Raw genomic sequence first — 16,850 nt, 5'->3', positions numbered from 1 at the left:
CTTTCATTTTTACTATATTGAGTTTTTGCTCGCAAGGTGCGTATTAATTATTAGGATAAAAATTTTTTATAATACACTTTATTTGAAAAGTAACAAAATAATAAAGGCTGTAAAAATAATTTTGTGACTTTCAAAAGAGGATTTTATTTTTTTGCAGAATATTACCGTGTATTTCTTTTTCAGGACTTTAAAATAATATATTATTATCATTGATTTAAAATGGATCTTCAGTCAATGATACATGGCTATAATTTCTTTGTAATCAAACTTACACGGTTTTAAAAAAATCATTGCTCGATATAGTAATAAACATATTGACAATGAATAAGAAACATTTTTAATCAGTTTTTAATAAGTTAGCGGAGTATCTTTAAAAAAATGTGGCTCCAACATCAATACGAGAAATGAAACAATAGCTTTATAGTAAAATAATACAAAAAAATTTTATTAAAAATACTATTTTACAAGAGATGGATATTTTCACATCGCAAGGCACAGATTAACATTAACGTCTCAACATCCTTTAAAGAGTCACAAAATGCTAAAAATATAATACCGTACTTTAACCAAAGTACAAATTTTCATTCATTTATGTAAGGGCACAAATAACCGCGTAAATACATCAAAAAAAGATACCGACAAAATAGTCAGATAATATCTAGCTTCTGCACTTAAGATACGATGTTGCTAGTAGTAACAAACAAAATGATAACTGTTGTAAAAATCTTACAATTCAAAATATTGTAACAAGTTCATTAAAATCTTTATACATTTATACAATTAATTACATATGTATACTATCATGGTACTAATCGTGCAGACAACTTATTCAAAGATTTGGGCATGCAGTAGTTGTTACACAAGTCCGTAGTTGACCATAAATAATAAGTAAGAATCGTACGCCTCGAATCAGTAGTAACTTTAGCACCTCACATTATTGTTACGATAAATATGATTATTCACTGTAAATTTCCAAGTCACTAAATTTTTTAAAAATAATAATCACACCAACGTGTATCAAAGCAACAACACACTAAGATGTTCAAATTGACATTTGGTTTTGATACCACTAATTACGTATTTCCATAATAACTAAATATTTAAGTAATCTAGAATTCATTGAAAGAAAAAACTAACTAAAATGTATGTCTTGATCCTAGTTTTGAAATATACAAATAATTATTCGATGCTTTTCTTTGCAAGAATAATAGTATGCTGTCCTCCGCCAGAAACTCGAAGAACCTCAACTTCTTTCACATATTTGGATTCAATTAATCTGGGTTCTAAAATATCGTCTTCTTCTCCAGTACCAAGCTGGCCTTCAGAGCCCATTCCCCAGGCGTATAGTTTTCCTGTAACAAAATTTTCGAGCTTATAGATAAATTTTTACTTTATATAGTGTGATTAGTCGAGAGGTTGTAGTACTTATTTACCGTTTTCTGTTACAGCAAAAGACTGAGCAGTACCAGCTGCAACATCTATGCATTTGGTATTACTTAGTTTGGGTACGAGTACAAGTTCTGTGGCATCTTCACTCATAATGCCAAGACCTAGTCTTCCATACTCTTTCCTTCCCAAAACGTACACTTGCCCTTTATCGTCTAAAGCAATAGTGTGATGCTGTCCCGAGCTAATTTGAACCCATTTACGTCCACTAAACGTATCTGACACTTTAGGGTGGAAGGACTTGTCGCAATTTTTGAGACCTGCAATTGAATACAAAATTAAAAATTAAAATAAGATTGAAATTAAATATTAAAAACTCATACAATACTTAACGTACCAATTTGACCGTAGTTATTTAGGCCAAATACATACAGATTATCCGTATTCGCATCCTTGGCAAAGGTAGCATAGCTACCGGCCCATATGTTTTCAATTTCTACTTTTTTATTTATTTTGAAATAAACTTGATCAGGTGTCAGCAATTTGTTACCACCTCGACCACTGTGTCTATCGGTTTTTCGTTCAGGTAACCGTCCAAGTTGGCCCTGCTCACCGCAACCACAGGTTAAAACTTTTCTGGTATTATCCAGTAAAACTAAGTGGTCGGATCCAGAAGCAATTTTAATGAACTTTTTATTGGATAAAATTTGTACTGGAGCACTTTCTTTGTTTTTCGTCAATAGTCCAAGTGTTCCATGTGAATCCTAAAAATTGTTTCAATTTTAGTAAACAACATACAACTAATTGTACCATCTGTTATTATGTATGAATTTAATGGAAATTGTATGGATTATAACTATGATTTGGGAAATTGATTACTCACCCGAAAGGATCCCCAAACGAAAACTCTTCCGTCCTCCATTAACGCGGCACTGTGCGAGTCTCCTGCCGTCACCTGAATCGCACGTCCAGGTAAATCCACGAGTCCAGGAGTAGCTTCACTGCCCTCGGTTGTGTCTCTACCGAGGGCTCCCTCATCGTTGCAGCCGAACGTGACTACTTTTCCCTCATCCGTGAGGCAAACGTTGTGCATACCACTTCCTGCTATGGAAACCATATTCAGGAAGTGTGGCACTTGAGCAAACCGTGTTTTTTCCAGGATGTCGTCACCCAAGCCAAGTTGGCCTGTGTCTCCTTGACCGCAGGTAAGAATGATACCACTTGTGGTCACTTGACGGAGAAGCTCTTTAACTTTAGGATCTGAAAGTTGTTACTTATTATTAATCGGGGAACACTAGATCATTAAATGTCATCAATGTGGAAACAAGAAAGACTGCATCCACGTTTCATTATGCAAACCACAAAAAGTTCCTGCAATGTGCCTGGAATTTTGCAAAACAAACAATTACGTACCATCATTCTGGAATACCTCAGGCTTCTTTCTTGAGGTTTTAGCCCGTTTCACAGGCATGGCCACGTTGTCTTGCGAATCTGGAGATTTGCGCTTGTTGGTCACTTTTATCTTCAGTGGCCCTGAAAAATTTAATATATCATTATCTAGGGAACACTAGGTTCTTGTAAGTCGTTAATCAATTGAACTATAGAAAGCTGTGTGGAAACACGAAAGACTGCGTTTACCTTGCTGCTCATGCAAACCACAGAAAGTTCCTGCAATATGCTTGGAAAAATTACATACCATTATTTTGGGATACTTCAGGCTTCTTTCCGGAGGTTTTAGCCTTTTTCACAGGCATGGCTACGTTGGCTTGCGAATCCGGAGATTTGCGCTTGTTAGAGGTATTGGTCACTTTTTTTTTCGACGGCACTGTGGAGAACGAAAACAAAATAAATAATTAAGTAACTGTACGACATACTTGAATAAACAAAGTGCCACATTAATTATAGTATCCATGCCTCGGTAAAAGTTAATCGAAATACAAGAAAACGACATAGAAGTAAGTATACCGTTTACGTACTTATTCTTTTTTTTGACAACGACAGAGTTTGCGTTTGCACTGCGATGAACGATGACAGGCACTCTCTCGAGAGGCTTACCGCCAAAACAGTCGGAACGGCTCAACGGATATATATGTCTCAAACAATGCTTTGCTTGCAAGGCACAGCTGGAGCTGAGGTATACTTTGGAATTCAAAGATCTACTGCTTTAACACGTGCTCTGATCGCGTATTTATAGGCACTGCTACTTACACCTACCCCTACTTGACGCATCAATACTCGCCGCCGTCAACCGCCGTCACCGCACGCTACGACCAATGGCGCTCATGGTAGAACGAATGAGCAAACGATCAGCCAATCGCAGGGCTGGACAGGCCACTTTCTCTTTAGTCCAACTCCGTGATTGGCTCAAGTGCAGACCGCCCAAAAGCCGATGAGCTGTCAACTATAGAGGGGATATGTTACTCATGAGGGTATTGGTATAAAACTCATTCGTCAGATGGCGCCACCGTGCTATGTATTTGTTTATTCTCTTAAAAATAATTTAATTCCAAAATTTATTCTCTTTCTCTCCATTGATTTGAATTTTTGCTTTCGCTGTAGATTTAAAATTTAAGACAATGCGAATTCCAATTTTTTAGTATCATATTGGCGATATGACACGTCTTTTACAACATGTAGGACCATTTCACTCAATAACTATTACGATGTGATTCTTCATTTAGTTTTTTTATATCGTTGATGCTGTTAATTATCCAGAAAAGCAAACTAACAATTCAATAGAATGAGCATTTTGTTTAAAAGCTTTATGAGAAAGGATTGACTAAAATCGTTAACCAGTTAAATTAAACATATGTACAGTCATGTTGGTTGCAATATTCCGATATGAATTCAAAATATATACTCTAGCGCTAATAGAAATTATCGATCTAAATGGAGAATACACGCAAGCAAATTTTAATTGCAAAATAGTATTGAACGTTAAACGTATATAGTGGAAAAAATGGATGTTTCTTCGGAGGAAAGTTAAGTTTCTGAAAGGAGCCCAATTTAGAATTCTTCTGGTAACTACTTGATAAGAACGATAGTTTCCAAGTACAATTAACTAATTGCAGGTAGTTGGTGAAATTTCCGGTCGACGAGTTTCAAAATAAAAGAGATAAGGTATATCTGTTTGGATAGTTTTGAAATTTCTACTTTCGTGAGTTGCACAGTCATCCATGACACGCGTTACACGGGGAAAATACTGTTTTTATCAAGTCGGCTTGATAAGAACGAAAGTTTCCAAGTACAATTAACTAATTGCAGGTAGTTGGTGAAATTTCCGATCGACGAGTTTCAAAATAACAGATAATAACAGATATATTTCATGCCAATAAAGATACTATCTATCTTTATTCTCTTTCTCTCCATTAATTTGAATTTTTGCTTCTGCTGTAAATTTAAGTTTTAAGACAATGCGAATTCCAATTTTTTAGTATCATATTGGCGATATGACACGTCTTTTACAACATGTAGGACCATTTCACTCAATAACTATTACGATGTAATTCTTCATTTAGTTTTTTTATATCGTTGATGCTGTTAATTATCCAGAAAAGCAGACTAACAATTCAATAGAATGAGCATTTTGTTTGTAAGCTTTATGAGAAAGGATTGACTAAAATCGTTAACCAGTTAAATTAAACATATGTACAGTCATGTTGGTTGCAATATTCCGATATGAATTCAAAATATATACTCTAGCGCTAATAGAAATTATCGATCTAAATGGAGAATACACGCAAGCAAATTTTAATTGCAAAATAGTATTGAACGTTAAACGTATATAGTGGAAAAAATGGATGTTTCTTCGGAGGAAAGTTAAGTTTCTGAAAGGAGCCCAATTTAGAATTCTTCTGGTAACTACTTGATAAGAACGATAGTTTCCAAGTACAATTAACTAATTGCAGGTAGTTGGTGAAATTTCCGATCGACGAGTTTCAAAATAAAAGAGATAAGGTATATCTGTTTGGATAGTTTTGAAATTTCTACTTTCGTGAGTTGCACAGTCATCCATCACACGCGTTACACGGGGAAAATACTGTTTTTATCAAATCGGCTTGATAAGAACGACAGTTTCCAAGTACAATTAACTAATTGCAGGTAGTTGGTGAAATTTCCGATCGACGAGTTTCAAAATAAAAGAGATAAGGTATATCTGTTTGGATAGTATTGAAATTACTACTTTCGTGAGTTGCACAGTCATCCATGTTATGAAAACATAATACTTTGGAAAATTGTGTATCAGCAACCTGTGGCAGAAAAAAAAAAAAATCTACCTTAAAAAGACACAATTGGATGCAACGTCTTGTACATAATATTTTACTCTTGTAAATAAAAAAAAATCGATCCACAAAAAAACAAATGTTTGATTGATTGTTTATCTTTCTTTTTTCTTCTTGATACATTATTATTCTATTATTTACTATCGACGACCTCATTTTCCTTTCATTTTTACTATATTGAGTTTTTGCTCGCAAGGTGCGTATTAATTATTAGGATAAAAATTTTTTATAATACACTTTATTTGAAAAGTAACAAAATAATAAAGGCTGTAAAAATAATTTTGTGACTTTCAAAAGAGGATTTTATTTTTTTGCAGAATATTACCGTGTATTTCTTTTTCAGGACTTTAAAATAATATATTATTATCATTGATTTAAAATGGATCTTCAGTCAATGATACATGGCTATAATTTCTTTGTAATCAAACTTACACGGTTTTAAAAAAATCATTGCTCGATATAGTAATAAACATATTGACAATGAATAAGAAACATTTTTAATCAGTTTTTAATAAGTTAGCGGAGTATCTTTAAAAAAATGTGGCTCCAACATCAATACGAGAAATGAAACAATAGCTTTATAGTAAAATAATACAAAAAAATTTTATTAAAAATACTATTTTACAAGAGATGGATATTTTCACATCGCAAGGCACAGATTAACATTAACGTCTCAACATCCTTTAAAGAGTCACAAAATGCTAAAAATATAATACCGTACTTTAACCAAAGTACAAATTTTCATTCATTTATGTAAGGGCACAAATAACCGCGTAAATACATCAAAAAAAGATACCGACAAAATAGTCAGATAATATCTAGCTTCTGCACTTAAGATACGATGTTGCTAGTAGTAACAAACAAAATGATAACTGTTGTAAAAATCTTACAATTCAAAATATTGTAACAAGTTCATTAAAATCTTTATACATTTATACAATTAATTACATATGTATACTATCATGGTACTAATCGTGCAGACAACTTATTCAAAGATTTGGGCATGCAGTAGTTGTTACACAAGTCCGTAGTTGACCATAAATAATAAGTAAGAATCGTACGCCTCGAATCAGTAGTAACTTTAGCACCTCACATTATTGTTACGATAAATATGATTATTCACTGTAAATTTCCAAGTCACTAAATTTTTTAAAAATAATAATCACACCAACGTGTATCAAAGCAACAACACACTAAGATGTTCAAATTGACATTTGGTTTTGATACCACTAATTACGTATTTCCATAATAACTAAATATTTAAGTAATCTAGAATTCATTGAAAGAAAAAACTAACTAAAATGTATGTCTTGATCCTAGTTTTGAAATATACAAATAATTATTCGATGCTTTTCTTTGCAAGAATAATAGTATGCTGTCCTCCGCCAGAAACTCGAAGAACCTCAACTTCTTTCACATATTTGGATTCAATTAATCTGGGTTCTAAAATATCGTCTTCTTCTCCAGTACCAAGCTGGCCTTCAGAGCCCATTCCCCAGGCGTATAGTTTTCCTGTAACAAAATTTTCGAGCTTATAGATAAATTTTTACTTTATATAGTGTGATTAGTCGAGAGGTTGTAGTACTTATTTACCGTTTTCTGTTACAGCAAAAGACTGAGCAGTACCAGCTGCAACATCTATGCATTTGGTATTACTTAGTTTGGGTACGAGTACAAGTTCTGTGGCATCTTCACTCATAATGCCAAGACCTAGTCTTCCATACTCTTTCCTTCCCAAAACGTACACTTGCCCTTTATCGTCTAAAGCAATAGTGTGATGCTGTCCCGAGCTAATTTGAACCCATTTACGTCCACTAAACGTATCTGACACTTTAGGGTGGAAGGACTTGTCGCAATTTTTGAGACCTGCAATTGAATACAAAATTAAAAATTAAAATAAGATTGAAATTAAATATTAAAAACTCATACAATACTTAACGTACCAATTTGACCGTAGTTATTTAGGCCAAATACATACAGATTATCCGTATTCGCATCCTTGGCAAAGGTAGCATAGCTACCGGCCCATATGTTTTCAATTTCTACTTTTTTATTTATTTTGAAATAAACTTGATCAGGTGTCAGCAATTTGTTACCACCTCGACCACTGTGTCTATCGGTTTTTCGTTCAGGTAACCGTCCAAGTTGGCCCTGCTCACCGCAACCACAGGTTAAAACTTTTCTGGTATTATCCAGTAAAACTAAGTGGTCGGATCCAGAAGCAATTTTAATGAACTTTTTATTGGATAAAATTTGTACTGGAGCACTTTCTTTGTTTTTCGTCAATAGTCCAAGTGTTCCATGTGAATCCTAAAAATTGTTTCAATTTTAGTAAACAACATACAACTAATTGTACCATCTGTTATTATGTATGAATTTAATGGAAATTGTATGGATTATAACTATGATTTGGGAAATTGATTACTCACCCGAAAGGATCCCCAAACGAAAACTCTTCCGTCCTCCATTAACGCGGCACTGTGCGAGTCTCCTGCCGTCACCTGAATCGCACGTCCAGGTAAATCCACGAGTCCAGGAGTAGCTTCACTGCCCTCGGTTGTGTCTCTACCGAGGGCTCCCTCATCGTTGCAGCCGAACGTGACTACTTTTCCCTCATCCGTGAGGCAAACGTTGTGCATACCACTTCCTGCTATGGAAACCATATTCAGGAAGTGTGGCACTTGAGCAAACCGTGTTTTTTCCAGGATGTCGTCACCCAAGCCAAGTTGGCCTGTGTCTCCTTGACCGCAGGTAAGAATGATACCACTTGTGGTCACTTGACGGAGAAGCTCTTTAACTTTAGGATCTGAAAGTTGTTACTTATTATTAATCGGGGAACACTAGATCATTAAATGTCATCAATGTGGAAACAAGAAAGACTGCATCCACGTTTCATTATGCAAACCACAAAAAGTTCCTGCAATGTGCCTGGAATTTTGCAAAACAAACAATTACGTACCATCATTCTGGAATACCTCAGGCTTCTTTCTTGAGGTTTTAGCCCGTTTCACAGGCATGGCCACGTTGTCTTGCGAATCTGGAGATTTGCGCTTGTTGGTCACTTTTATCTTCAGTGGCCCTGAAAAATTTAATATATCATTATCTAGGGAACACTAGGTTCTTGTAAGTCGTTAATCAATTGAACTATAGAAAGCTGTGTGGAAACACGAAAGACTGCATTTACCTTGCTGCTCATGCAAACCACAGAAAGTTCTTGCAATATGCTTGGAAAAATTACATACCATTATTTTGGGATACTTCAGGCTTCTTTCCGGAGGTTTTAGCCTTTTTCACAGGCATGGCTACGTTGGCTTGCGAATCTGGAGATTTGCGCTTGTTGGTCACTTTTATCTTTAGTGGCCCTGAAAAATGTAATATATCGTTTATCTAGGGAACACTAGGTTCTTGTAATTCGTTAATCAATTGAACTATACAAAGCTGTGTGGAAACACGAAAGACTGCGTTTACCTTGCTGCTCATGCAAACCACAGAAAGTTCCTGCAATATGCTTGGAAAAATTACATACCATTATTTTGGGATACTTCAGGCTTCTTTCCGGAGGTTTTAGCCTTTTTCACAGGCATGGCTACGTTGGCTTGCGAATCCGGAGATTTGCGCTTGTTAGAGGTATTGGTCACTTTTTTTTTCGACGGCACTGTGGAGAACGAAAACAAAATAAATAATTAAGTAACTGTACGACATACTTGAATAAACAAAGTGCCACATGAATTATAGTATCCATGCCTCGGTAAAAGTTAATCGAAATACAAGAAAACGACATAGAAGTAAGTATACCGTTTACGTACTTATTCTTTTTTTTGACAACGACAGAGTTTGCGTTTGCACTGCGATGAACGATGACAGGCACTCTCTCGAGAGGCTTACCGCCAAAACAGTCGGAACGGCTCAACGGATATATATGTCTCAAACAATGCTTTGCTTGCAAGGCACAGCTGGAGCTGAGGTATACTTTGGAATTCAAAGATCTACTGCTTTAACACGTGCTCTGATCGCGTATTTATAGGCACTGCTACTTACACCTACCCCTACTTGACGCATCAATACTCGCCGCCGTCAACCGCCGTCACCGCACGCTACGACCAATGGCGCTCATGGTAGAACGAATGAGCAAACGATCAGCCAATCGCAGGGCTGGACAGGCCACTTTCTCTTTAGTCCAACTCCGTGATTGGCTCAAGTGCAGACCGCCCAAAAGCCGATGAGCTGTCAACTATAGAGGGGATATGTTACTCATGAGGGTATTGGTATAAAACTCATTCGTCAGATGGCGCCACCGTGCTATGTATTTGTTTATTCTCTTAAAAATAATTTAATTCCAAAATTTATTCTCTTTCTCTCCATTGATTTGAATTTTTGCTTTCGCTGTAGATTTAAAATTTAAGACAATGCGAATTCCAATTTTTTAGTATCATATTGGCGATATGACACGTCTTTTACAACATGTAGGACCATTTCACTCAATAACTATTACGATGTGATTCTTCATTTAGTTTTTTTATATCGTTGATGCTGTTAATTATCCAGAAAAGCAAACTAACAATTCAATAGAATGAGCATTTTGTTTAAAAGCTTTATGAGAAAGGATTGACTAAAATCGTTAACCAGTTAAATTAAACATATGTACAGTCATGTTGGTTGCAATATTCCGATATGAATTCAAAATGTATACTCTAGCGCTAATAGAAATTATCGATCTAAATGGAGAATACACGCAAGCAAATTTTAATTGCAAAATAGTATTGAACGTTAAACGTATATAGTGGAAAAAATGGATGTTTCTTCGGAGGAAATTTAAGTTTCTGAAAGGAGCCCAATTTAGAATTCTTCTGGTAACTACTTGATAAGAACGATAGTTTCCAAGTACAATTAACTAATTGCAGGTAGTTGGTGAAATTTCCGATCGACGAGTTTCAAAATAACAGATAATAATAGATATATTTCATGCCAATAAAGATACTATCTATCTTTATTCTCTTTCTCTCCATTAATTTGAATTTTTGCTTCCGCTGTAGATTTAAGTTTTAAGACAATGCGAATTCCAATTTTTTAGTATCATATTGGCGATATGACACGTCTTTTACAACATGTAGGACCATTTCACTCAATAACTATTACGATGTAATTCTTCATTTAGTTTTTTTATATCGTTGATGCTGTTAATTATCTCAGAAAAGCAGACTAACAATTCAATAGAATGAGCATTTTGTTTGTAAGCTTTATGAGAAAGGATTGACTAAAATCGTTAACCAGTTAAATTAAACATATGTACAGTCATGTTGGTTGCAATATTCCGATATGAATTCAAAATATATACTCTAGCGCTAATAGAAATTATCGATCTAAATGGAGAATACACGCAAGCAAATTTTAATTGCAAAATAGTATTGAACGTTAAACGTATATAGTGGAAAAAATGGATGTTTCTTCGGAGGAAAGTTAAGTTTCTGAAAGGAGCCCAATTTAGAATTCTTCTGGTAACTACTTGATAAGAACGATAGTTTCCAAGTACAATTAACTAATTGCAGGTAGTTGGTGAAATTTCCGGTCGACGAGTTTCAAAATAAAAGAGATAAGGTATATCTGTTTGGATAGTTTTGAAATTTCTACTTTCGTGAGTTGCACAGTCATCCATGACACGCGTTACACGGGGAAAATACTGTTTTTATCAAATCGGCTTGATAAGAACGACAGTTTCCAAGTACAATTAACTAATTGCAGGTAGTTGGTGAAATTTCCGATCGACGAGTTTCAAAATAACAGATAATAACAGATATATTTCATGCCAATAAAGATACTATCTATCTTTATTCTCTTTCTCTCCATTGATTTGAATTTTTGCTTCCGCTGTAGATTTAAGTTTTAAGACAATGCGAATTCCAATTTTTTAGTATCATATTGGCGATATGACACGTCTTTTACAACATGTAGGACCATTCCACTCAATAATTATTAACTTTTGTAAACGTTGCGGCAGTATTTTTTTTTACACACATCTTGGGGTTAGCAATGATGACGTCCGACGACCGACAACTTGACGACTACGACGCGTACCGTGTGTGTTGTGACCATCAACTAATGTTGGGTTTTTAGTCTTAAATCAAACGCTATTAAGTATATATAAGTAGCCTGGTTCCGAGACTTCCGAGTTCCGAGCCAGGCCAGGCGCTCTCGGCTAGCGCCGCGAGCAAAACTGGCCTTGTCCATATATTTTAGGTTAAATTTTGCCTCTAATTGAAAAATTTAACTCTTCCCAAGTCCTAGACAGCTCATCTACGAGGAAGAGTAAGGAATTTTGTGTGGCGTGATTTTGACTTGTCAAAGTCAGTGGGAGCCACACCACCAGGATGTGGAAGTCTGTGACGCGAGGTATCCGCGAGTCCTTGGAGCGTCGGGCCTGTCGCACCAACGTCTACTCCCAGAGCAACGATGGCAATGACGCTGTCGTCCCCGAGCAGCAGAAAACAGAGTGTCCCAACAGATTCGAAAAGTTGAGGGTCAGAGGCTCGTGCTTTACCAATTTTCATAAAGATCTCAAAGGCCCTTGTCCCGTGGCTCTAGTAAAACAACACTGGAACAATCTTGGGGCCCGAAACGAGAAAGAACAACGGAATTACGACGCCAAGTATACCTGGTCAGAGGCTGTTGGCTTGGTGAGTGGGATGAGTTATCCTCATTTAGCTATTCAAGTGTTGTATGATAGGTGAAAATTGGTACTTTTGGAGAACGTGTTCAAATTAATGTTATTTTGTTGACTCGACTTATTATTAATCTTTATAGTAGGTACGTGACAACTCAAACCATTTTTATGTTTTACATTTTAATTTTAGTCAGGAATTCTGGCCATAGGCTACGTCGTCTGTCAGTCTCTCTTCATACGCAGGAGGCTGTTTGAATTTGAAAATTCTAATGTAGAAAAGTGGAAGAAGAAGCTGATTACCGATCCGCAAGTCCAGGCATCTCAGATACTTTCTCACTTTGTACTGCCAGGGCCACAGTACATACTTCCTACTACCAATGCTCTCAATGAAAGCAATAAACTAACTGCCCAACAGACCAAAGACACATCTGAAGATTTAGTTACATCTGAAGATTTAGTTGACAGTGCTATAAACATTGAACAGACCTATGGCCCTATAACAGCTGAAGAGGTACTTAACACCTTGTTTTTTAATATGATTAAAAACTTCACTGTTATTTTCTGATGATTTGTTGTCCCTTAATTGTCTTAATTCAACAAATTGCTTTCAATAAAATTCTAATTTCAGGCTATCAAAGAAGCTGTTGATGAATTTTCGTATGTAAATGAATTAATTTTGGGAGAGCAAGAATTTGATTCAGGACTCAAAGCAGTCGAGGAAGAACGTTACCAGGATGCTGTACAACATTTCATTTCTGGTGCTAATTTATCGTCTGCTAGAAGTATGTTCAACTTAGGATTATGTTATGAATTAGGATTAGGAACTCCCAAGAACTTTAAAAAGGTTTGTAACTTATAGAGATGTGTATAATCCTGTATTGAATTTAAAAAAAAAAATTTTCACATCAGTTGAATGTAGGACTTAAAATATTTTGATCCTACATATTAATCGATTCCTACAGGCTGTGAAATATTTCAAGAAAGCTGCTGACGAAGGTCATGTTGATGCCATGTACAATTTAGGAGTCTACCTAGCTCAAGGTAAAGGAGGCATCAGTATCAATCTAGATGCGGCCAAGTATTGGTTCACACAAGCAGCAGAAAAGGGGCAACTCGATGCTATAAAAGCACTCCAACTAGAAGAAACCTTTGATGGGAATTCTGAGCATATAGAGAGAAAAAATGCTAGCTATGTAAAAGTCAATACTGCAAAAAAAGTAAACAATAATTTAGTGTCTAAATTAGCAAATTATAAGGCTGCTTTTAAGACTAGCATTGGTACCATAACAGAATCTGATGAGTTTTCAACCTCGTATGAAGATAACTTGAATTCTTCAAGCCCTACTAACATATTTTTAGAAATGCTTGGCATAGATACGCAGAGTGCCATATATTCTTCATCTCAGTTGTAGAAAATAAGCATTAAGTAAATTTTACCCGTGCAGATGTTTTTTGTTAAGTCATGTACATCTCATTTTATACATGTTATCTCATCACTATATTTAGAAATAGGGAAGTTTCAGATGAACGAATTTTTGACTCAGCATGTACATAGGCTATACGTTGATGAGTGTGTAAATAGAAAATTTAAACCTATAGAAACATTTACTCTGACTTAAAATTTAAATGCATGTATCATGTCTAATCTATTTTACTTAAGTACTTAACCACTATCCTTTTTTTTTAACTGATATATCCTACAGATTGTTGATATATCTGTGATAACTTTGTTTACTGATAAAGTGTGTAAATACCACAGAAAACGACGATTAGTCATAAAGACGATATTAATTCTGTAAGAAATGTTAAAATAAAAAATGAAATAAATGAAAAAAAGTTTCAAAAAATTGTACTTTATTATTAAAAATCACGTAATTATTTACATTAGAAAACTACCAATGAGCATTATGTCTTTTAGCTACTTTTTCAATGAAATCTTTATGACTAGCATAAAGTGACAACTCTTTATTAATATCCATCCACTTGACATTTTTTGCATCATCACCTGCCTGTAAATCAATAATGCCCACAATTTTTCCAGTGCTATCATGAAAGTTAAATGCTATTGTCTCCATCCAGGCATTATCTGTATTTCTTGGATCATCAACATATCCCTTGTAAACCTCCTCACCTTGATTAAAAAAGTCTGTTATTGTCTTTTTCATACTCTTTAATTCTACTGAGTCTTTTTCAAGGGAATTTAAGGCCTCCTCCATAAATTCGCGACATAGTGTAACTGAGACTCTTTCACCAGGATCAACCATACCCCCTGGTAAAGCCCACTCTCCCGTGTCCTTTCTTTGAATACCTACAAACTGAAGCACAGGATGTTTTGATTTTTCATCTACAACAGCAGAGTCATCATTATTACTCTTCCATCTGGTCACAATTGGATCTGCAGCATGATTGGGTCCCCATCTACCTAAAACACCTCTACCCCTCAATCCAGATCGCCCAATAGGATTCAAAGGGTAATTATCCTCATCAGCTTGGTAATGACCAATGTAACTTTCTCTATTGACTTTTCCTGTAATCAAAAATTCTCAAAATTATTTATCTTCTCAACTGATCCTAAAGCAATTACCATCAAGTTTATTCCACTGAGGTTGGAAACTTGCATCTGTAATATCTGGATCTGCCCAAACTTTCCCTTGTAAAACTGGAGAATTGTATACACCTGGTGAATATTCTGGAAAATCAATATTCCAGGAAATTTTGTCATCTGGCACGATAAATCTTTGGATTTTAGTTAAAGGGTATACAGTGTTTCTACACTTTTTGTGAATCATTTTTAAAATTTGCCCTGTCATTAAACTTAGCACGTATAACTTACTTTTTTAACTTTGCCTGCAAGTAAAATGCATATTCATAAATAATCCATAAACTAAAAAACAACCACCAAGCTTATAGCCATACATATAATTTGAATTATTGAAGACAACGATTTTTTACGTTTCTTTGGTGTCTTCGTTGCACGATCAATAGAAAATGCATTCGTATACCACTATACATGCACGTATAGATATTTCTTATTAATCTAGTAGACAATTTTACAATTAAAAAAAAACCCGTTCGATATACTTAACATTGAACTAAAAGCATCCAGAGGGTAACCTGGGTAACCAAAGCGCCACCGGTTGAAAGTTGCCCCTCCCGGCGTGCCATTATACAACCGTCAACGCACCAAATTTTCAAACTCATCATTAGGTACTTATCATACTGTCAGATTATTATAAAAAGCATACTTACGAGGATTTATCATATTGATACCATGATACTTAGAGAATATAAACATTCTCTAAGCCATGATACAATATTGTATCTGCGGTTACGTTACGAAACAAAAACAACCGCATGTAATATGCAATGTTAGTTTTCAACGAGTGTGTGTAGTTTACGTACAAAAAAGCTGATAGTTCAAAAATAATTTTATACATAACTGTTTACCATTTGACTATTTTTTATTACTACAAATCTACAGAATGTTGGCTTGATAGCTATTAATTCTTGAAGAAAAGTAAGGCTTCTTCTGTTAACGGCTTGAAAAAAACAAAATTTTCCCCGTTAATTAAATTAGCGCGTGTCATGCGTTTAACTTACGAAAGTAGAAATTTCAAAAATAACAAAACAGATATACTTTATCTGTTATTTTGAAACTCGTCGATCGGAAATTTCACCAACTACCTGCAATTAGTTAATTGTACTTGGAAACTGTCGTTCTTATCAAGCCGATTTGATAAAAACAGTATTTTCCCCGTGTAACGCGTGTCATGGATGACTGTGCAACTCACGAAAGTAGAAATTTCAAAACTATCCAAACAGATATACCTTATCTCTTTTATTTTGAAACTCGTCGACCGGAAATTTCACCAACTACCTGCAATTAGTTAATTGTACTTGGAAACTATCGTTCTTATCAAGTAGTTACCAGAAGAATTCTAAATTGGGCTCCTTTCAGAAACTTAACTTTCCTCCGAAGAAACATCCATTTTTTCCACTATATACGTTTAACGTTCAATACTATTTTGCAATTAAAATTTGCTTGCGTGTATTCTCCATTTAGATCGATAATTTCTATTAGCGCTAGAGTATATATTTTGAATTCATATCGGAATATTGCAACCAACATGACTGTACATATGTTTAATTTAACTGGTTAACGATTTTAGTCAATCCTTTCTCATAAAGCTTACAAACAAAATGCTCATTCTATTGAATTGTTAGTCTGCTTTTCTGAGATAATTAACAGCATCAACGATATAAAAAAACTAAATGAAGAATTACATCGTAATAGTTATTGAGTGAAATGGTCCTACATGTTGTAAAAGACGTGTCATATCGCCAATATGATACTAAAAAATTGGAATTCGCATTGTCTTAAAACTTAAATCTACAGCGGAAGCAAAAATTCAAATTAATGGAGAGAAAGAGAATAAAGATAGATAGTATCTTTATTGGCATGAAATATATCTATTATTATCTGTTATTTTGAAACTCGTCGATCGGAAATTTCACCAACTACC

General features: G+C 34.9%; 3 protein-coding genes across 3 annotated transcripts; 1 reads left to right on the top strand and 2 right to left on the bottom strand.

Moving 5' to 3' along the window:
• Positions 1–478: 478 nt before the first annotated feature.
• On the bottom strand, positions 479–9,695 carry LOC149374503 (uncharacterized). The gene is made up of 15 exons (XM_089593626.1): positions 9,476–9,695; positions 9,196–9,324; positions 8,912–9,031; positions 8,629–8,748; positions 8,099–8,475; positions 7,613–7,979; positions 7,263–7,535; positions 7,011–7,181; positions 3,363–3,461; positions 3,083–3,211; positions 2,800–2,919; positions 2,270–2,646; positions 1,784–2,150; positions 1,434–1,706; positions 479–1,352 (listed from the first exon to the last, which is right to left on the bottom strand). Coding segments are annotated over exons 1-15 (3,096 nt in total). The 5' UTR covers positions 9,477–9,695; the 3' UTR covers positions 479–1,179.
• A 2,131-nt stretch (positions 9,696–11,826) lies between these two features.
• LOC106645494 (uncharacterized) lies at positions 11,827–14,217 on the top strand. Its single transcript, XM_014361376.2, has 4 exons — positions 11,827–12,340; positions 12,518–12,838; positions 12,956–13,171; positions 13,290–14,217. Exons 1-4 carry the CDS (start codon positions 12,035–12,037, stop codon positions 13,737–13,739), a joined length of 1,293 nt encoding a protein of 430 aa, XP_014216862.2. The 5' UTR covers positions 11,827–12,034; the 3' UTR covers positions 13,740–14,217.
• Positions 14,183–15,168, bottom strand: LOC106645482 (ADP-ribose pyrophosphatase). The gene is made up of 2 exons (XM_014361358.2): positions 14,912–15,168; positions 14,183–14,854 (listed from the first exon to the last, which is right to left on the bottom strand). Exons 1-2 carry the CDS (start codon positions 15,135–15,137, stop codon positions 14,220–14,222), a joined length of 861 nt encoding a protein of 286 aa, XP_014216844.2. The 5' UTR covers positions 15,138–15,168; the 3' UTR covers positions 14,183–14,219.
• Positions 15,169–16,850: the final 1,682 nt, after the last annotated feature.

This window comes from Copidosoma floridanum, unplaced genomic scaffold, assembly GCF_036245765.1.
Source record: "Copidosoma floridanum isolate Cflo_tuat_1 unplaced genomic scaffold, Cflo_Japanese_pri ptg000019l, whole genome shotgun sequence".
Taxonomy (NCBI): domain Eukaryota; kingdom Metazoa; phylum Arthropoda; class Insecta; order Hymenoptera; family Encyrtidae; genus Copidosoma; species Copidosoma floridanum.
Note: the sequence above shows the minus strand (reverse complement) of the source record. Positions and strands in the feature narration are given on the sequence as shown.

What these genes read in the sequence shown, in the direction of transcription:
- LOC149374503 (XM_089593626.1), bottom strand. An exon ending in TGAAGTATCCCAAAATAATG is followed by an intron (nt 9,032 to 9,195) that starts GTATGTAATTTT and finishes TACATTTTTCAG; the next exon opens with GGCCACTAAAGATAAAAGTG. An exon ending in TGAAGTATCCCAAAATAATG is followed by an intron (nt 8,749 to 8,911) that starts GTATGTAATTTT and finishes TAAATTTTTCAG; the next exon opens with GGCCACTGAAGATAAAAGTG.
- LOC106645482 (XM_014361358.2), bottom strand. Translation starts at nt 15,137, where the DNA reads ATGACAGGGCAAATTTTAAAAATGATTCACAAAAAGTGTAGAAACACT. An exon ending in TCAGTGGAATAAACTTGATG is followed by an intron (nt 14,855 to 14,911) that starts GTAATTGCTTTA and finishes TTTTGATTACAG; the next exon opens with GAAAAGTCAATAGAGAAAGT.
- LOC106645494 (XM_014361376.2), top strand. Translation starts at nt 12,035, where the DNA reads ATGTGGAAGTCTGTGACGCGAGGTATCCGCGAGTCCTTGGAGCGTCGG. An exon ending in GGTCAGAGGCTGTTGGCTTG is followed by an intron (nt 12,341 to 12,517) that starts GTGAGTGGGATG and finishes TTTTAATTTTAG; the next exon opens with TCAGGAATTCTGGCCATAGG. An exon ending in CTCCCAAGAACTTTAAAAAG is followed by an intron (nt 13,172 to 13,289) that starts GTTTGTAACTTA and finishes CGATTCCTACAG; the next exon opens with GCTGTGAAATATTTCAAGAA.